Below are 25,950 nucleotides of genomic sequence, written 5' to 3'. Positions count from 1 at the left end.
CGTTTATTATAAAAAGCGCCGCTAAAGTTACCGACACTCGCTCATTAGCGGTACATTTTATGACGCTTATAAAGCGCGCAAATGACTAAAGTATTTGCGCCGCTATAAACCTAAAAAAGCGCCGCTAAAACCCTGTTTTGGTGTAGTGTATATGTATATTTTACATTATTACTTTACAGAGAAAAAAATCTTAATTCAGATATGGAGATTAGGGTTTTATATTTGTTGTAGGTCTATTCTTAAATTAAGTCTAAATTCAATTAAGCGTGATTTCTTATATGGAAATGAGTTAGGCATAATTAATTCTTCGAAAATTAGGAAGGTATTCATCAAATAAAATTTAATAGTTAGGTATTGTACAGGCAGATTTCTAAGAATTTTCAGAAAAAAAACAAAATTAAATATAAATACAATTAAAACATATAAAGTAAAAGATCTAGAAAATTCTTCTTAAAGGGAAAAAAAATCTCTACTTACCTTTTTTCTGTTTCAGTATCACTCCTCCAAACAAACCTGCCATTAAAGGACAGATACACTACCAAAATAAAAATTTCCCAAAAATGCATTGCATATAAATTAGGAGTCACTAATCAAAGAACAATTAGCCATTCCCCTTTAATCAAATATTATTGGCCTCATCCTTGAAAAGCAATGGAGAGTACTGAAGCAGTGCAAGTGATAATGGTGACCTTATCCATGCAAGGTCACATGAACCCCATGCTGAAGCTCGCCAAAATGCTTGTATCAAAGGGGGTTCATGTCACCCTTGCCACCAATGATGTTGCACGTAAGCGCATGTTGGACTCCAAAATCTCCACTAACTTTACCACCATTAACAGCACTGGTCGACTCAGCCTAGAGTTCTTCTCTGATGGTCTTAGCCATGAGTTTGATCGCGAGAAGGATAGTGGAACCTTTCTTGCTTCACTCAAGGCCAACGGACCCAAAAATCTCTCAAATCTCATTACTGATCTCAAAGCTAATGGCAATCAATTCTCATGCCTTATTACCAACCCTTTTATCCCATGGGTGCCTGGGGTTGCCACCGAACATGGGATCCCTTGTGGTGTACTTTGGATCCAATCTGCAACTGTTTTCGCCATTTACTATCATTTTATTAAGGACCCAGACTTGTTTCCTAACTTGGAAAACCCCAATGGGATTTTAGAGTTGCCTGGAATTCCAGGGCTCACAGTGGGAGATCTTCCAACCTTTATGCTTCCTTGTAGTCCTTCTCACTTCCGGCTATTGGTTACCGAATTCATTTCAATTTTGGATAAGGTAAAATGGGTTCTAGGCAACTCAGTTCATGAGCTTGAAGAGGAGACAGTGAACTCCTTGGAGGCTGTTAAACCGGTTTATTCTATCGGACCATTGGTGTCACCTAGTCTTCTAGGAAAGGAAGAAACCATTGAAGGAAGTGTTGACATGTGGAGGGCTGCAGATTCTTGCATTGAATGGCTTAACAAGCAGCGACCATCCTCGGTGATATACATTTCATTTGGTAGCATCATTATGTCATCAAAGCAGCAAATTCAAAGTATTGCCACCGCATTGAAGAACATCAAAAGGCCATTCCTTTGGGTTATCAAAGCATCGGAGACGAGAAAAGACGAATTCCCAAGGGGTTTTTTGGAAGAGATCACGAAGGATAAGTCGGGCCTTGTTGTTTCATGGTGCCCTCAAGAGAAAGTGTTAACGAACCAAGCACTGGCTTGTTTCGTGACACATTGTGGATGGAATTCGACCCTGGAAACTGTGGTGGCTGGTGTGCCTGTTGTTGCCTATCCAGAGTGGACGGATCAGCCGACGAATTCGAAGCTCTTAGTTGATGTTTTCAAGGTTGGGGTGAGGATGAGCAATTGTGAAGATGAGAGATTAAGCGTAGAAGAGGTTGAAAGGTGTATTATGGAGGTGATTGATGGACCAAGAGCAGGAGAGATGAAGAGAAGGGCAGTGGAGTTGAAAAATGCTGCTAAGAACGCATTGGAAGAAGGTGGTTCATCCAATCGGAACATTGATAAATTTATCGCTGAAATCAGCGGCAAACCATCCAGCAATAACGTTTAATTCATGATTCAGCCCAAGGTTAGATACTACAATTTCTAGAGAAGGGTCAGAAATTGGATTGATAATATATCCTCACATTTAAATTTTTATGATGAAGGCATGGGTTATTTAAATTTTGATTCATCTCCAACATAAAAATGGGGTGAAGGACTAAATTTATATGAATATTTTGATGTGGTATATTTTAATCTTAATATAAATATCACTAGAAGTTTCATGTTATTGAATTTTATAAATTTTTTAAAAGGAAAAGAAATAAAATTTCAAGAGAGTTTCACTCTAATTTATCTACTTAATAAAATTTGAAGAAACTAAAACTTTTAAAATAATAATAATTGGTATGGTTTTCATCAATTGGGTTAGATTAATTGATTTTTAATTAAATTATAGAGTAAAAATTCTAAATTTTTATTCTTTTCGTACATATGAAATTTAATTTCAATACCTTTATGTTCAGAAATTTAGTATATTTACTTTCCAGATATAAACTTAGATCTAGTTGTTAATACCATTAAAATTGTTTTGTTAAATTCACTAGTGACCTATGAAATTAAAAAAAAATACACACTTGATAGTCATGTAATAAAAAGACATTGTAAGGACTTGAATTTAACAGGAAATTTTAACAGTGTTAGATTTACCACTATCTGAGTAAATCCAATTGATTCTAATCTAGCCGTACACTTAACTACGTTGTAAACCCCAATTTACCTGTAAAATTATACAATTTTCATTAACAAAATACCACTTATAACGTTGTGCTTTATATTTTCTTGTAAAAAAAAACACCTTGAACTTGCAGGAAGAGTCAAACTATGAAAATTTTGTTTCATTGGAATATCATGAAATTTTGAGTTTTCTTCCTTTACCAATATAAAAACCCACTAGAATAACAAATTAATTTTATTCCGTGTTTCCAGCTCCCAGTTTGTATTAGATTTAATTTCCAATATTTGGGCCACACAGTAAATTAATCCTTTTCCTCTTGGAGGAAAAAGAATTCTAGTAATTATGGAAGGCTTAAGCACCAAAATAAACTATAAATAATTGAAAAACCAATTAAATCCCTAGTTAGAAAAGCAATTAATTGAGTCTTTAATCGAAATTTTGTAATTAATTCAGTCCGTATAATATGATTTTTCGTTGAATCCCTAGACAGACCGTTAAATACAGACGTGAAAAATAATAATCTGATGGCTAGCTTAGCATTTAATATAAAAAATGCTGACATGGAATTTTTATTATTTTAAGAGAACATAATTAACTTTTTAATTATTTTTAAAGAGTTTACTTGATTTTTAAAGATTATATAAAATTATTAAAATAAAAAATTTATAAAATCTATAAAAGCATAAGTTCTAAAATTTTATAACATTTATATAACTTTTGCATCTTTATAATATTTTAATAATCTCCGAGAATTTAAAAAACATTTTTAATAAAAAATTATTACTCATTATTATTTTTATTCCCACACTATCTTACATCATACATCAATCTATTTTTATCGACTTCCCTCATATTATCTCTCCTCAAATAAAACCGTTACTGTAGAAGCCCAAATTTGCGGGCCTGTTAGAGAAAATAAAACCAAACAGTCCAAGTCCATTACAAAACCCAATCCCCTCAAACCCAAATACAAGCCCAACTAAACCCTAAGAAGTCTGGTGGCCCAAAACCTTAAAAATTTTGGAATGGCCGAAACCCTAGGGTTTCTGGCGCCTCAACATGTTGCTACCCCATGTGCGCCTTGTACAAGCACCACGCCTGATGTCCGCCACCGCCAGCCCTCCTTTCACCGAAATGGCAAGTTGACCTTGCCGTGTACCTGCAAACAAGCAACAAAAGAGATAAATGGAAGCAGACTAGGAAAACAGTAGCAAAAGAGGAGATTTTCCCTCGATTTTTCATTTTTTTCTTTCGGCTATAAAGCCTAGTATATTGTAAAATGTAGGGGGGCTTCATCACTGTAATCGGGAGTCCCGATTTTTGAAAAAAAACATTAGCAGAAAGAAATAAAAAGCAAAAAGCGGATTCAAGGTTTTTTTTTAGATTCGCATTTCTTTTTTTCTTGTATATTAAATAAATGCGTTGATTGAACAAAATGATAAGATGACGGCTTAACGGCAACGCTGGAATGAAAAAGCAAGCAATAATCATCAGGCAGTAGGAAGAGGTTACCTCGGAGAAGAGAGCCTTCATCTGCGCATAAGTCTTTGGTATGACACCCTGAGAATGATGTAAGAAACCAGAACGATTTAGGTCATGTATCCTCGATTTGTGATAAGATAGGATTGAGATAAAAGCCACATATTTCTACCCTTGGATTGTAGTGGGAGAATGATGGCACAAATTGTGCGTCCCAATGGATTGAACTTTGAGGTTTACAGTGGGGGCAACCTGGCTAATTGTTTCTCCAGAAAAGCCAGTCAGGCGAGAAGGCGTTGTAGCACGTCAGTCGCAAAGCTTTAATAAACTTCGAGTAATGAAAACCTAAGCGGGATCATTCTCAAAAAATAAAAAATAAAATTTTGCATTCATGCAAACACCATTTACACATGTCTAGTTAGGAGCATTTGATTCATTTTGATCATACCATCCTAATCATTAGGCATAATTAGGTTCATTATACAGGACATATTCCCCAGAGAACAGATCAGTGAAAATCGAAAACAAAGCCTTGCCTCCATAGGTTACAGTGGAGCTGGTTAAAGAAGCAGATATTGCCTTCCTGCGTTAACAACGAAGCAGATCGAAAACAAAGCGTTGCCTCCATCGGTTGCAGTGGAGCTGGTTAAAGATAGCAGATCTTGCCTTCCTGCGTTAACAGCGAAGCAAATCGAAAATAAAGCCTTGCCTCCATCAGTTGTACTGGAGTTGGTTAAAGATAGCAAATCTTGCCTTCCTGCGTTAACAGCGAAGCAGATCGAAAATAAAGCCTTGCCTCCATCGGTTGCAGTGGAGCTGGTTAAAGATAGTAGATCTTGCCTTCCTGCATTGACAGTGAAGTAGATCGAAGACACAAGCCTTGCCTCCCTAAGCGGTAGTAGAACAGATCAAGATGGTAGATTTTACCTCCTTGTGACTACAGTGGAGTACATTGAAGCCAGTAATTTTATCTCCAGACGTTGCGGAGTGGGCCGAAGCGCCAATGCCTACACCTCTGAAATTGTAGTAGGTCGGATTAAATCTATCATAGCAAGTCTTATCTCCCTGATGTTACAGTGGAGTAGACTAAAACCACGAATCTTGCCTCTCTGACATTGCGGTTAAAAAGATTAAAGCTACTACAGCGAATCTTATCTCTCAGGCAGTGCAGTAATAGATTAAAGCCACAACGGTGAATCTTGCCTCTCTGACATCGCGGTTAAAAAGATTAAAGCTACAGCAGCGAATTTTATCTCCCAGGCGGTGCAGTAAAAAGATTAAAGCCACGACGGTGAATCTTGCCTCCCTGACATTGCGATTAAAAAAATTAAAGCTACAGCAGCGAATCTTACCTCCCAGGTGGTGCAGTGGAACAGATTAAAGCCATATCGATGCATCTTGCTTCCCCTACATTGCAGTTGAAAAGATTAAAGCCACATCGGTGAATCTTGATTAAAGCTACAACGGCGAATCTTACTTCCCAAGCGATGCAGTGGAATAGATTAAAGCCAAATTGGTGAATCTTGTTTCTCCGACATTGCAGTTAAAAAGATTAAAAGCCACAATGGCGAATCTTACTTTCCAAAAGTTACGAGTTACAAGTCCTATCTCCCTTAAGTTACAGTGGAGCGGATTAAATTAAAGGGTCTTATCTCTCTGAAGTTACAGCAGAGTAGATCGCATCAGGTCTTATCTCCCTGAGGTTACAATAGAGTAGACCGAAGAATTTCAGATCTTATCTTCCTGAGGTTACAGTGGAGCAGATTGAAGCCAGAGATCTTATCTCCCTGAGATTACAGCGGAGTAGATTGAAGCTAGTAATCCTATCTCTCTGAAGTTACAGTGGAGTGGATTAAAATAAATGTCTTATCTCTCTGAAGTTACAGCAGAGTAAATCGTATCAGGTCTTATCTCCCTGAGGTTACGGTGGAGTAGACCGAAGAATGTAAGATCTTATCTCCCTGAGGTTACAGTGGAGCAGATTGAAGCCAGAGATCTTATCTCCCTGAGATTACAGCGGAGCAGATCGAAGACACTATCCTATCTCCCTGAAGTTATAGTGGAGCGGATTAAAACTGATTTTATCTCCCTAAGCAGTAATGGAGCAAACCGCACCAAGTCTTATCTCCCTAAGCAGTAGCGGAGCAAACGAAACCACAGATCTTATCTCCCTAAGCAGTAGTGGAGCAGATCGAAGACGGCGAATCTTATCTTCCTAAGCAGTAGTGAAGCAGATTTAAGCCACCAGTCCTATCTCCCTAAGCAGTAGTGGAGCAGGTCGAGGATGGTAGATCATATCTCCCTAAGCAGTAGTGGAGTAGGTCGAGGATGGTAGATCCTATCTCCCTAAGCAGTAGTGGAGCAGGTCAAAGATGGTAGATCTTATCTCCCTAAGCAGTAGTGGAGCAGATCGAGGACGGCGAATCTTATCTTCCTAAGTAATAGTGAAGCAGATTTAAGCCACCAGTCCTATCTCCCTAAGCAGTAGTGGAGCAGGTCGAAGATGGTAGATCCTATCTCACTAAGCAGTAGTGGAGCAGATCGAAGATGGCGGATTTTACCTCCCTGAGATTACAGTGGAGTACATTGAAGCCAGTTAAGACTCGGCGAGATTGGGAAAATTTGGTTTTTCTTAGTCTTTGCTTTGTTTTCGTTACACGATAACAAGCAAAGAGGGGCACTGTAGAAGCCCAAATTTGCGGGCCTGTTAGAGAAAATAAAACCAAACAGTCCCAGTCCATTACAAAACCCAATACCCTCAAACCCAAATACAAGCCCAACTAAACCCTAAGAAGCCCGGTGGCCCAAAACCTTAAAAAATTTTGGAATGGCCAGAAACCCTAGGGTTTCTGGCGCCCCTCGCGCCGTTGCTACCCTATGTGCGCCTTCAGCGCGCACCACGCCCGATGTCTGCCACCGCCAGCCCTCCTTTCACCGAAATGGCAAGTTGACCTTGCTGTGTACCTGCAAACAAGCAACAAAAGAGAGAAATGGAAGCAGACTAGGAAAACAGTAGCAAAAGAGGAGATTTTCCCTTGATTTTTCATTTTTTTCTTTCGGCTATAAAGCCTAGTATATTGTAAAATGTAGGGGGGCTTCATCACTGTAATCGGGAGTCCCGATTTTTGAAAAAAAACATTAGCAGAAAGAAATAAAAAGCAAAAAGCGGATTCAAGGTTTTTTTTTAGATTCGCATTTCTTTTTTTTCTTGTATATTAAATAAAAACAAAAAGAGAAAGGAAAAGGATTACCTGAACCGGTTTGTAAGCCCGGTGTCGGAGCCCCTCTTCGCCGTCGACGGAGTCAGACACAGGAAGGGTCTGAGGACCTTTCCTTTCGGTCCCTCAGGCTGAGAGGGGTAAGCCTTCGAAAAGGCTGCGAAGCAAGGGCCTAAGGGCCCTTTTCGCTTGTCGTCGGCCCTTGACTACGATGGCGGCGCGTAGGAAGTCGGAGAGATCCTACTGGCAGGAGAAGAAAATTTTTTAGAGAGTTTGACTCTCTGGTCTCCATTCTTTTTTTCTGGTGGCTGTTGAAAATGAAATAGGTTTTTTTGGGGGGGGTTTAATGCTTCATTAAACGACGCCGTTTTGTGGCCCCCTGACCCGCGCGTTGACCCGATCCGACCCGGAGGGTCCGCGCGTTTTGCTCAAAGGGGATATTTGCGCCATAGGGCCCTCTCCCTTTGTGGCGTGTTCGATGTGATCCTTTTTTACTCTTGATTTTGGCTATATAATTTTGCTTCTGTTTTGATTTGGTCCTCAGACCCTGGCTTGGATTCCGCTAGAACGACACCGTTCCAGTGACGTGGGAATATTTCGTGTTTGATCCTTATCCTTTTGTAGCGTGTTTTAATTATCTTTTTTTATTTATAATCTAAGCCCTTAAATTTATTCCTGATTTCGATTTAATCCCTTCCGTTTTATTTTATTTTATTTCTCCTTAATTATTAATTTTTGTTTGTTTATATTTTCATTTATCTTATATATATGTGCTACGTTATTTTAATGTGTGCTATTATTATTATTATTATTATTATTATTATTATTATTATTATTATTATTATTATTATGTATTCTTGTTACACCTTTTGGTTCCACGTTTACTATATATACACATATATTTTTGTAATGTACTTAAATGCATGCACATGTTTTACAGTCCGTATATATACGTATATATATCCTTTATGTTTTATAATTTTAAGATTGACATGTACATACGTATGTTTTATATATATGTTAAAATATATATGCATACATTTTAAAATACATGTACGCACATAGATGCTTTTTATTCTATATATATATACACACTTATATATTATTTATGCTTTATACTTTATACCTTATATGTACATATATATACACATATACATACATATTTTTATTTATACATATACATATACATATATATCCCTTCACATTTTTAACCTTATTCATTTTCTTTATTGCTATTTACATGCTCGTTATTATTTTAAAAGAATGTTTTGATTTTATTCATTTATTTACTTGTTATAATATGATTGACTTATCTCTTATATTTATTCATTTCATTTTTGAGGATTGTTCGTATTATTCATACTTACATTACGAATTCATTATTGTTTTGTCATGTGTATCAACATCGTGTTTCATTTCTACTATTTAGTGTTAAATTGTTTTTATTCAATGTATGAATTATGACTTTTGAATAAACAAAATTTCGTGTTTAGATTTGAGAAAGTCGTGCCCTAACTTACTGGGTTTCGATTTTCACAATAAATCTAAATGCGTGAATATTTCTAAACTCAAGTTTTAAACGATCTCGGGAATTAAGAAAAGATCGTGTCCTAACTTACTGGGCATGATCCCTTTTCTAAACCCGAGATAATTAAATGTCTTTTTAAATAAGTAAAAATTTCAGCATGTATTCTCGTATCGAGAATTCGATATGTTGTGTCCTAACGCATTGGATATGACATGTTGTTTTCTCGAGATGAGAATTTTTCTAAAATTTCAAAATAAGGCAATGTTTTGCGTTTGGAAATTCGAGGAACGTGCCCTAATGTGCTGGGTTTCGATTTCTCGATTGACCGAATAGCCAAATATCCTCTTGAATTTCAATCCATGTTATCCGAGCCTTTTTTAGGATCGTATTTTAAATATTTCTAAAGTTTTCAGTTTTTCGACACTAAGACATTAAGTAATCAACTAGGTACCAATTTTGGGCGTATCGAGGGTGTTAATCCTTCCTCGTGCGTAACCGACTCCCGAACCCATTTTTCTGAATTTCGTAGACCAAAATCATTGTTTTAATAAAATTAAATTGTTTATTAAAAACAACCGCTTTGCAAGGTGATTCGATCACACCTCATCAAAAAGGATCGGTGGCGACTCTCATTTTCGTTTTCACTTTTCAAAACCCAAGTCGACCCCGTTTTTCATCCAAAAAATGGTGTCAACAGTTACTATCGCTCATATTAAGTTATCAAACATTAAATTTATTGTCTCTCATACCTCTTCCTCGACACCCCATACAAAACTAATCATCATCATATTTCAAGCTTTCCATTAAAATCAAATCCAAACCTTCCAACTACTAAAAATTTTCTATAATTTTCTTATATATATTTCTAATTTTTATAACTTTTTAATGCTGTTAATACGTTTTATAACCCTTTTTTAATAATTTTAAAATTGTTATATATTTCTCTTAACTTTTTTATTTTTGTTAAACCTATCATTTTATAGCTTTTATATTTTAAAAATAATTATGTAACTTTTTAAAATTTTATATTATTATATATTTTCATATTTTTGAAATTTTTCTAGATTTTATAACATTTAATAATATTTATATTTTTCATATGATTTTTAAATATCTTATAATATTTTAATATTTTTCTATGTCAAATGCCAAATCTGCCAACACATCATCATTTTTTACACGTCACTTTTCATGTTAACATTTAACGGTCTCGGTAAAAATAATATTTTAAGGGCTCAATTAATTACTAATTTTTCATTAAGGGTACAACTAAATTCATTTTCAAAAAAATTCAATTGAATTTTTAATTAATTTACAGGAACTTTCCATTGTGTAAACAAACAAGAAAAAGGAAAACATCTAATTTTTATATCAAGAACGGAGAACTGAAAGACGACTTTAAAGTAATTCATCAAGTTTTTATATCATGTTTATGGTCAATTACGAAAGTAGTTGCTGTACTTAGGGTGGAAATGCAGATTTAATTTTGTAAAGGTTAAAGTGTAGACTACTAGTGAATATTGAAATTTGTCATTATATATTGTTTTCATTTATATTTGTCATTAGATTAGTAATTATGATTTTTTTTATCCCATATTAGTACCTAAATTTCTCTTTTATCCGCTAAATTAATATCCGAGTTTAACGGTATTAAGTGTAAGAGACATGACGGAATAATATTTTGACACAGCGTAAATCACATTCATGGTGATGTCATAATCTAAAAAATTAAAAGAAAATCTTTTAACTTTTCTCCCCCAATTTATTCTTCAAAAACTGAGCATATGCATCACTACACCCATTTTTTTTCTCACCTAATTCCTTTGCTTTTTTAATCACACTATTTTTTTTATATTTCTCTTTAAATGCTGAAGTTATAGCTTCCATCTAGTTGGTTTCCCCACCGGTTTTTCACCATTTGTTTCTTCAAAATCTCAATCTCAGCTTCACTCCATTCCTTCTCCATCAAAATTGCTCCTCGGATCTTTTTTCTTCGACTCTTGCTTTTCACCTTTGAATCTAAAAACCCATTTCCATTTTCAGCTAAATTCCCATGATTTCCAATTGGTTCATCAATTTTATCAAGCTTTGAACATCTTTTGGATGATTTTTTTCTTAGATTCAATCTTAGGTTTATTTAGCATATTAAGGCTCAAATATAAAAAAGCACCTAAAAAATCTTAGATTCAATCTTATATTTTCAATCAATTGCAACAAAAGAAAATTTCAAAATTAGAAGCCATTTCATCCCCGAAATGTTGGCAAGCAACCTCTTCAAATCTAGTATTCTCGAAACCTAATTTCCAATCAGAAGTGAAGAAATCGACTAACGCACACGTAAACAAAAGAAGAAAATTTCCAAATCTGAAATGGGCAAAAAAGGGAAATGAAAAAAAACGAATTGACTTTTTCTCCATCGAAAGGGTTTGGATCGTGGTGGTGATTTATACTCTCTCTCTCTCTGTGTTCTAGATCCAAAATTATATCCAAAGTTAGGCCAGTTTTTGTTGAGTGATTTGATGATAAAGAGACGCTTCTTTGAAGAAAGAGAAGGAAATGACAGAAAAATTAGGGGGGAAAAAAGACAAAAAAAAAGGTTTTTTTTTTAAATTAGATTATGACACGACCATGATGTTAATTATTTTGCCACATATCCTAAACTTAACAGTGTTAGACTTATGTGCTAATTTAGTTGACAGAAAAAAATTCGGATATCAATTTGAGATAAAAAATTATAAGTATCAATTTAGGAAAAGTGGACAAATTTAAGTATTAATTTTATATTTAACATTTAATTATATTTTCCGCTTAATCAAAATTTAATTAATCTATTCAAAATTTATTATTAGACTCTATATTTTATGTAAATTATGGATTTAGTATTTATATTTTAATTTGATCAATTTTAGTCTCTATATTTTCAAAATTTATAATTTTAATCTTTATCCAATGGTAACAATTAAATATGTTTGGTTAAATTGTATTATTAGTCTTTTATTGTGCATAAAGTAATAGATTTAGTTGACATTCACCAATTGGATCATCCTTAGTGGCTATATTTTTGAATTTCAAATTTTTAGTCTTAACGCAAAACTACCATCGTTAAATCTATTAACTAATTTCTTTTTTTTTTGTGAGTAATATATGAAAATAACAAATAGACATAGTATTACACATGTAATAATATGTTTGACACATCAAATTTTAAAAATAACATAACTTAACTTGATGGATCTAATAGTTACTATTTTATTAGGACTAAAATTTTTAAATTCTAAAAGTACAGAAATTGAAAATAACCAAATTAAAGTATAGGTACTAAATCCATAACTTAGTCAAAGTACGGGGTCTAATAGCATAATTTGACTAAATGAACTTAATGGTATGAGTTTTTCTTTTCAAGAGAATTTAAGCAGCTATTGTTTGAAGAAGGGCCAACTAATCTGCTCTTGTTGTAAATAAAACTAATATCGAACAGTAACATCGCTAGCAACATGATTATTCAGCCGAAGATCACGGCAGTTGGGTTTTATCAAAGCAGGAGTAGCAAGCGGCAAATTCGACTTCTGGACCGAGCAGAAAAGCCCCCGATATTTAGTACAAATCTCTCTCATTTGGATTTATGTTGCTCATTTTTTTCCTTTTATCCTTCTGGTTTGTAATATTCAGGACTCTAGTCTTGGTACATATATTATATAAGTTGTGTTTCTAGTTGGCATGTGTACAGTTTAACCATCTGGTCTAGTAAACATGTGATCTTGAAAATGGTTGTTATATTATTATATTATACATCTTGTAGTTTAAACACTGTAATTGAAATGTCTTGCTTATGAAAGCAGTGCCAAATTTAATTCTAGATGTGAAACATAGGGTAGAACAAAAAACATTGCACCGGGAAACTTTGCTTTATAAACCAAATGATTTATCTGGCTTCATCCATTTTCAATTGGGAGAACACTTGCCGATGCGATTGAGTCAGATCCATCCTCCTTTATGATGGACGTATCATCTCCCTCAACTTCGATATTTGTGGAAAGTAAACGCTGGATAACATGCAATGATAGCATACCGGAAGCATTTGATGCGCTGTCCTCGTGTAGCTCTTGGACAACTGCTGTTTGCTGGAGCTGTAACGCATACTCCAAGTCCCATGCCACATCACCCATACCAGGCTTATCACAGGCATCTTCTTGTAAACATTTCTCTGTTATCTCTGCAAATTTTCTTAATGAGTTGGGATTGATATGATCTCTTATGGATGGATCCACAATCTGATCAAGCAATCCTTTGTTCTTACAACGCATTCCCTATTCTGCTAGGTTCACTTGCTCTCTTGGGAGTGCAGGGTTGATAGCCGGCCTTGCACAGAGCACCTCAAGAAGAACCACTCCGAACGAATAAACATCAGATTTTTCTGTCAGCTGTTGCGTTTTAAAGTACTCAGGATCAAGATAACCAAAAGTTCCTTTAATGTCTGTGCTAACATGGGATTGATCCGAAGGACCTGATCTTGAAAGGCCAAAGTCAGCTACTTTAGCTACAAGATTCTCATCGAGCAAGATGTTTGTCGACTTGACATCACGGTGAATGATGCCCCCAGACGCACCTTTGTGAAGGTAATGAAGTCCTCTTGCAGCACTAATGCAAATATCGAGCCTTTGCTTCCAAGACAAGCAAGGTATTTTTGCGTTATATAGGTGATCCCTCAAAGTTCCTTTCTCCATTAACTCGTACACAAGTATCATCTCAAGCCTTTCATCACAATATTCGATCAAGGAAACAAGATGACGATGTCAAATTTCTGATAAAACCATGATCTCCGTCTAAAATTCTGGTAGACCTTGACTTGACCCTGGCTGGCTTCGTTTCACAGCCACTTTCAAGCCATTCCGGAGAGTCCCTTGATAGACAGTCCCAAATCCACCCTTAACAATCTGTAACTTCTTATCGAAGTTGTTTGTTGCCAACTTAATCTCGTCTAATGGTATCCTTAAACCAAGGTTCAAGTTAGGCACAGGGGAAGCAGTAATGGTTCCCTCTCTACTTGGTGTTTTGGAATTACCATGAGAACTTTCTTTAAATATAGGTAATGGTGACCATTCTGAAGTTTCAACAGGTTTTGGCTTCCTACGTCTCAGTCCAATAAACAACAGACCTCCAAAGATGCAAACAAGAACAAGACCTCCGAGGACCACACCAACAATAATGAAGGGAGACATATTGTTGGACTTATGTGTTACAGGGACCAAATCAGATTTCCCCATCATTTCCATTATCTCAACGCCATTTAGAAAAGCATTTTGATCTATAGAACTACTATCAGGCCCTATGGAGATATTTATGAACCCTGAATCATCAGAATCAACAATAAAGTCCACGAAAAATGGAGTCGCTAGATCATCCACTATTTGGTAATAAGAGTTAATGTTTACAGGTTATAGCAACAACGGAGAACTGAAAGACGACTTTAAAGTAATTCATCAAGTTTTTATATCATGTTTATGGTCAATTACGAAAATAATTGTGTACTTAAGGTGGAAATGCAGATTTAATTTTTACAAAATTAATTTTGTAAAGGTTAAAGTGTAGACTACTAGTGAATATTGAAATTTGTCATTATACATTGTTTTCATTTATATTTATCATTATATTTTAAAATTATGAGTAAATTTACCATTCAACTCTTATGTGATTGAACTTTACCATTAAACTTTGAATTTTAATAAATTTTGCCACCAACTTTGTTTTTTAATTAAAATTTACCATTCAATATTAATTTTGATGATTTAAAATTGTTAAATTTGTGTGGCTCGAATCTTTGTTAAAGAAATAAAATACAATGGCAAAACAAAGGGATTTGTGTAGGGCTATAGTTCCTTTTCACATGCTATAGTTCCTTTTCACATTGATTAGAATAGAGTTTTTCAACAGTTAAATAGACGTAGTCAAAACTTCTTTTGTATGATTCAGTTTTCAACATTAATGAATTTCTTCTCATTTGCTTGTGATTTTTCCTGAAAAAGTTTTTCATGTAAAATCTGTGTATTTTATTTTCTTTTCTTTTTGATTCGCAACCATGTCTATTGTCATTATCGACGTTAATTTTAACAAAAACATATTTTGATAAAAAAATCCTTTCAAATATTGTATTTTAATAGGTAGCAATAATTTAACTTATAAATATTAAAAATAATAAGCTCAATTGAAAATTCTAATTAATGAAATAAAAACAAGAAAATGGAATACATATATTGCAAAAGAAAAAAATAAGTAATAACCATTGTTATTTAATTTTAATATTATATTAATTAATTAATTATTAAATATTAAATTAAAATATAAAAATATTTTTATTAATTTTTTCTTCAAATTCTTTCAAATTAAAATTGAATAGTAAAATTGAATAAAAACAATTTAAATTCAGTGGCAAAATCAATTAAATAAAAGTAAAGCACAAAATCCAATATAGAGTTAAACTATAATGACAAATTTATTTTTGATTTATAAGAATAATGTCAAATATCAATTAAAGTGAAATATAGGAATAACTTTTAATTTTCACTGAGAAATTTACCTATTAACTCATTTTTAATAAAAATTCAAATTTATTAATTTGTCGAAGTTTTAAATTTAAATTTAAATTTTACTTAATGTAGAATTGATTTAATTAATTTATTCAATCAAGACATGAATTAATTATAGGGTTAAATATAAAATTAGTATCTAAACTTTTCACTTCTCTTAGATTGGTAATTATGGTTTTTTGTCTCATATTGATACTTAAATTTCTTTTTTATCTGCTAAATTAATACCTGAATTTAATGGCGTTAAGTATAGGAAACATGACAAAATAATATTTTGGCACATAGTATAAATCACGTTATGTCATAAACTAAAAACTTTAAAAAAAAATTTCTTTTAACTTTTCTCCCCCAATTTATTCTTCAAAAACTGAGCATATGAATCACTACACCCATATTTTTTTCTCACCTAATTCCTTTGCTTTTTTAATCACACTATTTGTTTTAAATTTCCGTTTAAATGCTGAAGTTATAGCTTCCATCTGGTTGGTTTCCCCACTGGGCTTTTCACCATTTGTTTCTTCAAAATCTCAATCTCAGCTTCACTCCATTCCTTCTCCATCGAAATTGCTCCTCAGATCTTTTTTCTTCGACTCTTTGCTTTTCACCTTTGAATCTGAAAACCCATTTCCATTTTCAGCTAAATCCCCATGATTTCCCATTGATTCATCAATTTTATCAAGCTTTGAACGTTTTAGATGATTTTTTCTTAGATTCAATCTTAGGTTTATTTAACATATTAAGGCTCAAATATAAAAAGGCACCTAAAAAATTTTTACAGTGAAAGTTTTGGCCGATAAATCGTGTAATACTCCCAAAAATTACTACAGTAAGAAAGTAAGATAATATTCTTGATATAGTAAAATAAGAAAATAAAGTGATAAAAGGGTAATTTTGAGTTATGTCAACATTGGGAAGTATATTATGACATATTAATTCAAGAAAGGAGTAAATCGTAAAAGTGAGAAAAGTTTTATTGTCCAAGAATAAATACTCAAAATTTGAGGGGTTAAAGTGTAAATACAAAAAGTTGAAGGACCAATAGTGTAAATATTTTAAGGGTGGAATAATCTAGAAACTAAGGAAAATGGATGAATTAGGACCAAATTGAAAAGGTGAAGAATTTTGAGGATTAAATTACAATTTACCAAATTAAGTGATGACTTAATGATGAAATTTCAAAAGATTATAAAGGGCAAAATGGTCAATTAGAGAGAGAGAATTCTAGAAGGTAATTATATGTTTGTTTTATTTTTAATTAATTAATTAGATCAATGTTATTTAATTAATATTTTATTAAGATTTTTAGTATTATTTTATTATTAAATGCTTAATATAAAAGGAAGTAAAGATGATGAGAAATCATCAACCTCCCATGCATTCCAACATATGAGGGAAAAAAAAAGAAAGTTTTGTTTTTTTTACAATTTGGTCCTTCCACCAAAAATTTACCATTTTCACTTAAAAATCAAAAGAATTTTCATAGCCATCAAGAGAGAAAGATAACAAGAAGACTATGAGGAGCTAGAATATCAAGTTAGATTCAAGAAATAGAAGCTGGAGGAGAGAGAAAATCAAGTTAAAGATTGAAATCAATAGCACAAGGTAAGAACATCAAGATTTCAATATATTTTTGAGTTTGATATTATTGAAAAGCATAGAAATGATGTTATAGTAGAGTTTTCTTATATAAAGTCTTATGTTCTTGATATATTAGGGAAGAGAAATAAGTGAGAGTGATGAGAAATATTATAGAGAAAGGGAATAAGGGAGTTATAAACTTAGTAATCAATATATTACACTAAAACAGTTTTGGACAGCAGTAATAGGTTAACTTTGAAAAATCACCATAAATTGTGTAAATTGAATTACATGACTAAAAAATATGGAATTAAATCTTACTGAGTATAGTTTCTCATAGAAGAAACGGTGTAAGTAATAAATTTTAAATCATGAGATATAATAAATTTTGTGAGATAAGGTCAGAATGATTTCGGGTTCCCTGTTCTGATTTTGAAAAATCATCAAAATTTTGAGAAAAATAATTGGGGACTTAAATTTATATGTTTAAAATTATTAATGAGTCTATTTTCAAAAGGAACAAACGAGAACATTATCCAAATTATGTACAAGGATATAATTAATTTTTAGTGAAGAAGGGTCGAAACTGTCAGACAGCAGAACATGGATGACTTTAAAGAATAAACTGTACTTATTGGATAAATAAAAAATTCTGAAAATTTTATGGTAAGAATATATGTGAACCTAGTTTCGGGTAAAATTAGCGGATCTTAATTCAGAGTTCTGTATCTCAAGATATAAATAATTTACTGACTGTGACTCAAGTGGACAGCTTTGAATGAATGTATAAATAAATGGTGAAATTATAGATAATGTTACATATAAGCATGTTTTATACATTAAGGATGTGGAATGAAGAGGAGGAGGAGGAAAATATATGATTATTCAACTAGCATGAGTTTTCATTAAAAATGGCCAATTTGCATGTTTTAGGTTCAAGGACTAAATTGAATAAAAGTAATATTTTAAGGGTAAATTGGTAAAAATGTCAAAAGTGACCAAATTGCATGAAATGAATTGCTTTATTAGTTAAATTAATAAATTGAATGAAATAATAATTTAGATCAAGATTGGGTGGAAATTGAGAAAATAACCAAAATGTCCTTGAATTTTGGTATTTCGCAATTTATTACGGTAAGTTCGAGTAACTTGAATTATATTCTTAAATGCTTAAAATGTATGTTATTGATGTGAATATGATTTGAATGTTCATTGTATGAAAATTGATGAAACATTGATATATTTGATAAAAAAGGGAATAATGCATTGAATAGATGTATGAATGTTTATCACACTATCCATTAATTCTATCGGTAATTTTGGATGTTTTGATTCTGATTATAATGGCATGTATGATTTAAATTGGCCAACGTTAGCTCATTAATATTTTGATTTTGATTGATTTTAAATAGGAATGCTTGATGAAATGAAATGTCCGTAAATTAATTTGTAAACTCCGGTAATGCTCTATAACCCTATTTTGGAGATGGATACGGGTTAGGGGTGTTACAAATCGTATAATTTCAATCAATTGCAACAAAAGAAAATTTCAAAATTAGAAGCCATTTCATCCCCGAAATGTTAGCAAGCAAGCTCTTCAGATATAATATTCTCGAAACCTAATTTCCAAACGAAGTGAAGAAATCGACTAACGCACACGTAAACAAAAGAAGAAAATTTCCAAATCTGAAATGGGGAAAAAAGGGAAATGAGAAAAATGAATTGACTTCTTCTTCATCGAAAGGGTTTGGATCGTGGTGATGATTCATACTCTCTCTCTCTCTCTCTCTGTGTTTCACATCCAAAATTATCTCCAAAGTTTGGCCAGTTTTTGTTGAGTGATTTGAAGATAAAGAGACGCTTCTTTGAAGAAGAAAGAGAAGGAAATGACAAAAAAATTAAGAGGGGGGAAGACAAAAGAAAAAAAAGGTTTTTTTTTTTTAAATTTGATTATAACATTACCATGATGTCATTTATACCACGTGCCACAATATTATTTTGCCACATATCGTAGACTTAACATTGTTAGACTTAAGTGCTAATTTAGTTGACAGAAAAAAATTCGGGTATCTGAGACAAAAAAACACTATAAGTATCAATTTAGGAAACTGTACAAATTTAGGTATTAATTTTATATTTAACCTTTAATTATATTTCTCCCCGCTTAATCAAAATTTAATTAATCTATTCAAATTTTGTTATTAGACTCTATATTTTATGTAAATTGTGGATTTAGTATTTATATTTTAATTTGATCAATTTTAGTCTCTATATTTTTGAATTTTAAAATTTTAGTCTTTATCCAATGGTAACAATTAAATATGTTTGGTTAAATTGTATTATTAGTCTTTTATTGTGCATAAAGTTATAGATTTAGTTGACATTCACCAATTGGATCATCCTTAGTGGCTATATTTTTGAATTTCAAATTTTTAGTCTTAACATAAACTACCATCGTTAAATCTATTAACTAATTTTTTTGTGAGTAATATATGGAAATAAAAATAGGCATAGTATTACACATGTAATAATATGTTTGACACATCAAATTTTAAAAATAACATAACTTAACTTGATGGATCTAATAGTTACTATTTTATTAGGACTAAATTTTTAAATTCTAAAAGTACGTAAATTGAAAATAACCAAATTAAAGTATAGGTGCTAAATCCATAACTTAGTCAAAGTACGGGGTCTAATAGCATAATTTGACTAAATGAACTTAATGGTATGGTTTTTTTTTTCAAGAGAATTTAAGCAGCTATTGTTTGAAGAAGGGCCAATTGCTCTACCCTTGTTGTAAATAAAACTAATATCGAACAGTAACATCACTAGCAACATGATTATTTGATGGTGAAATATATGAAGCGGAACCCTGATTTAGCCCGTTCACAAACATATATACCCATATCTGATTCTCAAGTTAACAGAGTCAAATAAATCCTTATTGGAACCACTTTAGAAGGCCATAAACCATCCTTTCCTTCGCCACCCAAACCACCCCTTCTTATAAAAGGGGATGTACCTCATTCAATAGAGATTCTTGGCAATATCCGATCAAGGAAATAAGATGGGATGTACCTCATCTCAATGGAGCTATTTAATGGGATGTACCTCATCTCAAACCTTTCATCACAATATCCGATCAAAGAAGCAAGATGGCGATGTCGAAGTTTTGATAAAACCATGATCTCCATCTAAAATTCTGGTAAACCTTGACCTAACCCTAGCTAGCTTCGTTTCACAGCCACTTTCAAGCCATTCCGGAGAGTCCCTTAATAGATAGTCCCATATCCACCCTTAACAATCTGTAACTTCTTATCGAAGTTGTTTGTTGCCAACTGAATCTCGTTTAATGGTATCCTTAAACCAAGGTTCAAGTTAGGCACAGGAGAAGAAGTAATGGTTCCCTCTCTGCTTGGTGTCTTGGAATTACCATGAGAACTTTCTTTAAATATAGGTAATGGTGACCATTCTGAAGTTTCAACAGGTTTTGCCTTCCTATGTCTCAGTTCAATAAACAACAGACCTCCAAAGATGCAGACAAGAACAAGACCTCCGAGGACCACATCTACAATAATGAAGGGAGACATATTGTTGGACTTATGTGTTACAGGGACCAAATCAGATTTCCCCATCATTTCCATTATCTCAATGCCATTTAGAAAAGCATTTTGAACTGTAGAATTACTATCAAGCCCTATGAAGATGTTTATGAACCCTGAGTCATCAGAATCAACCACAAAGTCCATGAAAAATGGAGTCGCAAGTTTATCCACTTTTTTGGTAAGGGTTAATGTTCTGGCTGAAGTTGCTATTTATATAGAGAAAAAAACTTAAAATATTTTGTGACACACTAATAACATCGCATAAATGAACCTGAATCAAGTGCCTAGAATCTTTGGTTACATCATAAGACTAGGTTACATTAGAGTCGTTTGATGCCATCTCTTTGGAAGTCTTGTACACTAGATCTAGTGCAATAAAATTGGTAACAAGATCATAATTAGGCCTACTTGTGAATCAATGATTCCTATTGAAAGATTAAAGATAAGTCAACAGGGAGCCTGAATTCGTTTATGAAACAAAATAGGCTCAGAGAAAATTCTAAGCCGTGTTGCATTGGGAAATGATTTAAATGCCCTCGTAATTGTAGACTTTGTTCATTCAAGAGAGGACGCTTAAACTTTAGGCATTTACTTGGTCAATGGAAATAATGTGATGCTGATGTAAGCTTAAATAAATATAAAGATGATTTGTCTTCTTGCAATCTGGTCACATCAAAACTATATTTTTTTAATATTCTTTCAATAATTTATACTTCTAGATGTAACCTTTCAATCACCATTTCAGGAACCATTTGGCAGAAATTAACCTACTATCAGATTGATATAAAAACTAAAAACAAGATCACTCATGAGAAATTACTTTGTATTACTGTAGTGAAACATGTACATTGATGGGGTTGCCATTGTCTTACACCACTGAAATTCTTCTAAAAAATGGGGTTTTTCCTTTAAACAAGTGAAGATTATCTAGAATCACCAATCCTCAATTTCGTAAGTACTTCACTAGTAGTTACATCTGAAGTATCATCAAATACTAGAGTAGTGTTGTCTTCATTAACAGCTGGAGAGCTATTGGATGGTAATCGATGGAGAATAGGCATCGAAAATTCCAATGAAGCATTGGTTATACTATCTTCAAGTGGGCCCCTGTTGATTGGAGTAAGTTGAAGCTGCAATGCATATTCCAAGTCCCACAAAACATCACGCATGATTGGCCTTTCACTACCATATACCCTCAAACACTTCTCTGTTGTTTCAGCAAACTTCCGAAATGAGTTGGGATTAATAGTATCCACTAGCACTGGATCAATAATATTATCAAGTTGACCTTTCCTCAGCCAATGCATTCCCCATTCAGCTAAGTTCACTTCCTCCCTCCTGTTCGAGTTGATGACCGCTGGCCTAGCACAAAGGACTTCTAAGAGTACAACTCCGAAAGAAAACACATCGGATTTATCTGTCAACTGTAGAGACATGAAGTATTCAGGGTCAAGATAACCAAAGGTACCTTTTACATCGACGCTATGTTCTACATCAGGAATGCCTGATTTTGAAAGACCGAAATCAGCAACTTTGGCCACAAACTGTTCATCAAGTAAGATGTTTGTTGACTTAACATCACGGTGAATGATTCCTCCAGCTGCACCTGTATGCAGGTAAATAAGGCCTTTAGCTGCACCGATACAAATTTCTAGTCTTTGCTTCCAAGATAATTCAGAACATGTACTGTATGATTTCTCAAAATCGGCAGTTGAATAATAGAGATGATCTCTAAGAGTTCCTTGCTCCATGAATTCATAGACCAGTATCATTTCAAATCTTTCATCACAATATCCGATTAAGGAAACAAGATGACGGTGGCGAATTTGAGATAAGACCACTATCTCAGTTTGGAACTCTAAAAGGCCTTGGCCATGTCCTGGTTCACTCCTTTTCACAGCCACTTTTATGCCACGAAACATTCCTTGATAGACTTTTCCGAATCCACCCTCCCCAATTACCAAGTTGGAATCGAAGTTCTTGGTCGATTGCTCAATTTCATGATATGATAATCTCAAAGTAAGGTTTAAATCAGTAGGCAACATATTGGAAGTCTTTTCAGACATTCCATTGTAAGAACTGCTCCTTGCATAGAAAGGCCCGGAGAAGGGCCAACTTGAAGATTGTCCACGCTTTGTGTTTCTCCTTTTCAAACTCAGAAGCACTATTGCTACCAAAATAATAACAAATGAACCCCCACCAATGGATCCAACTATAGCAAACAGACTAGTCCTATTACTTTCAAGATTCCCTGGACACGAAACAAAATCTGATTTCTTCATTAACTCCATTATCTCCAGCCCATTCAGAAAGGCAGTTTGATTTGGAGAATTCGCTCGAGGCCCTATACTTATGTTCATGATTCCGGACTCATCAGAATCAACTACAAAATCATAGTAAAATGGAGCAGCCAACTGACCCATTTTATCATATGGATTAATCCTTGCACTAAACTTGTTATAGATATAGAGATCGAAGATTATGACATTAAGAGATACACTAATTATGTCACAAAAATGGACCCGGACGAAGTGACTTGAACTCTTGCTCACATTAAAACTCCATGTAACATTGAAGAAATTTAGTTGTCTGCTCTCATCTATATTCATTTCTTTTGCAGTCTTATACACAGGGTCTGGGGCAGTATATTCAGTGGCTCCCCCTTCTCGATAGTTAGGTGAATCAGAGAAGAAGTCACTATTCCTTGCAGTCATTGGATTAAGCAAGAAACTATCATCCGGTATCCAGTTCCTCCACAATGTATCATTTATTGGTGTGAGGGTAGACCCTCCAACATTAATCCTAAAGAGTGTATGCAACACCTGAGAAGACAAACCATCAAAAGAAATTCTACTTCCTGCAGGAGTAACAAGAGAAGCGGTATCGGGGATGAAATCCTCAGGGGCAAGAAAGACTTCGATGGCATTTACGAAAGCCAAGTTTGATCCTTGGGAAGGTATGAAGCAGATCCTAAATCTTTTTTCATTGATGGTGACCAAAAATTCTTTGATGATAGGTGAACTAATACTGTTCCTGAGAGCAAAGTTTGATAATAGCCAAAATCCTGAAGCTGATACATTAAATTTAGCTGTGGCTAGATTAGAATCAGATGAAGAAACAAAGAAATGGAGACGCACAAAGTAGGTGCCGTTCTCATTAATTACAAACTCGTAAAAGAAAGGGTGTCGATAGATTCTTGCAGATTGATAGAGTTGAGATGAGGAAGGATTTGCATGAGGGACAGGGCTGCTTTGCCCTACAAAGAAGGAAACACCGGAATTCAGGTCACCAACAAATTTCCGACCTCCGCTGCCTGAGACATTAGAATTTGATCCACAATTGATGAAGTACTGATGTGGAGGTGTGTAAGCTGATGAAAAGGGAAGAAGCAGCAACAACTGGAGGAGGAGGTTTTGAAGCTTTTCCATTGGAGGAATGAGATGGTAAAGAGGCAAGTGTAACGAAGAATAGATGGGGGTAGACAACTTGAAACCAAATAAAGGAAATTGAGAATTGTTGATAAAAGAGGACCATTTAGCTCTACTTTTATGGTGTGGAAGCTGGAAAGCATTGCAATTTCCTTGAGACTTTGGAGGCAGTTAAAAGTAGATGAATTATTAGTCTAAAAAAAAAGATGATTGTTCTTTAACTTTAATAAAGAAGTAGGGTATGTCAACCTAAAAGATTATCTTTCTTTAACTTTAATAAAGAACCAAAGTTATTGCGTTCATATTACCTACATTTCTTTTACTATTTTTGTCCTCAAACCACATATTTTCTTTTAAAATAACTTAAAAAATTGGTACGAATTTGAAAATTAATTACTTTTTCTAACCAATAAATATATTCGAATACCTTGATTCTCAGTTGTGAGTTTGTTGAACAGTCGGAGTCTTTTAATTTCTGTGTGAAACTCTTGCATAATAAGAAAACATTTTTAGATGCTTGCAAATTGGAACATGTCTATTTTTTAATTCCATCCTTTTACTTTATTAATTTTAAAAACTAATCCTTTTATTTTCAACCATCATCATATTTAATAAAAATTTAAAAGTTGTTTAGTTGTTGATAAACATATTAATCAAAATTATTGATTTTTATTAATTTGTTGTATATAAAATATTAAATTTTTTTGGTTTATAAATTGTTTTTAGTGTTAATTCCAACTCAACATTTTAATCACAATGTTTAATAATTTTATCCAAATTGGACTAATTTTTAATTTTTGTAAAATACTGAAAAAAAATGTCCTATAAATTAACTTCTCAATTTTTCTAGGAATTTGGTTTTTCTTTTCTTTTTGGAGTTTGAGATTAAAGTGGCAATGAGTTTCGATTGTGAATTGGTCATTGTCTTCCATAAGTGAGACACCTATTTAAAAGATATCTCCTTTTAAGGAATTTAAAATTTCATTATTATACAATTATGGTATAGTTTTGAGTTCGTATGCGATATTGTTTTTACTATAGAAAACATAAATAATCTTGACTCATTATTTTGAGAAATATTTTTTAATTTTGTTAAAATATTTTCAAATATTTATTATATTCTACTAATTATAAATGAAAAGTTGAAGTATTTATAATGTTATAATATTTATAAGTGAAAGGTTAAAAGCAATAAACCTTACTTTTTCCACCCACTAATTTGTACACTTTAACTTTTAATTGTAAAAATTTTTAATTTTTCTTTTGGTAGAAAAGAACAACATAAAGTGATTATAAAAAAACACACATATTAAGACATATGAAAGCTCTTTTTATCAACCAATAGAAGTTATTGGATCGATATTGAAGATTCTTAAAAAACCATTAGACTTGGAAGACCAGATACCGCAAGTCTTGCCCTATGAACTACAACCGCGTTTTGGGATCTAGGAACATGGCGAATGCGCGTCTTCCATTTACGATTAAAGATACCATGAATCAAATGTAGCTCCACCATTCTGCTATTAACAGATCCACCAACCAACAATAATTCTACTAAAAGTGCATTATCACATTCTACCTCAACCTGTCGAAATCCTATCCCCATGCAACACGCAAACCCTTTAGCACAACTCTCACTCCCACCTTGAAAATATTTTCTTGCGGAAAGTGAATTAACATGTAGCCATATCATTGTCATTGTCATTGCTATCCTCACCCAATGGTAGTCCTAAATTAGAGCTATCATCCTCCATGATTGAATTGAAGCTTCAATGCCTCGATCAATAT

At 33.3% G+C, this 25,950-nt stretch overlaps 2 protein-coding genes and 1 pseudogene across 2 annotated transcripts; 1 reads left to right on the top strand and 2 right to left on the bottom strand.

The window, feature by feature from the left end:
* The first annotated feature begins 651 nt into the window (after nucleotides 1–651).
* On the top strand, nucleotides 652–2,292 carry LOC105801540 (UDP-glycosyltransferase 84B2). Its single transcript, XM_012632797.2, has one exon. It carries the CDS (start codon nucleotides 652–654, stop codon nucleotides 2,068–2,070), a length of 1,419 nt encoding a protein of 472 aa, XP_012488251.1. The 3' UTR covers nucleotides 2,071–2,292.
* Nucleotides 2,293–12,722: 10,430 nt separating this feature from the next.
* Nucleotides 12,723–14,316, bottom strand: LOC105801077 (probable receptor-like protein kinase At5g24010; annotated as a pseudogene).
* Nucleotides 14,317–21,543: 7,227 nt separating this feature from the next.
* LOC105803969 (probable receptor-like protein kinase At5g24010) lies at nucleotides 21,544–24,278 on the bottom strand. Its single transcript, XM_012636446.2, has one exon. The coding sequence runs from the start codon at nucleotides 24,160–24,162 to the stop codon at nucleotides 21,658–21,660; it is 2,505 nt and encodes an 834-aa protein (XP_012491900.1). The 5' UTR covers nucleotides 24,163–24,278; the 3' UTR covers nucleotides 21,544–21,657.
* Between the last annotated feature and the right edge of the window lie 1,672 nt (nucleotides 24,279–25,950).

Source organism: Gossypium raimondii, chromosome 11, assembly GCF_025698545.1.
Source record: "Gossypium raimondii isolate GPD5lz chromosome 11, ASM2569854v1, whole genome shotgun sequence".
Lineage (NCBI taxonomy): Eukaryota > Viridiplantae > Streptophyta > Magnoliopsida > Malvales > Malvaceae > Gossypium > Gossypium raimondii.
This window is presented reverse-complemented; position numbering and strand designations above follow the sequence as displayed.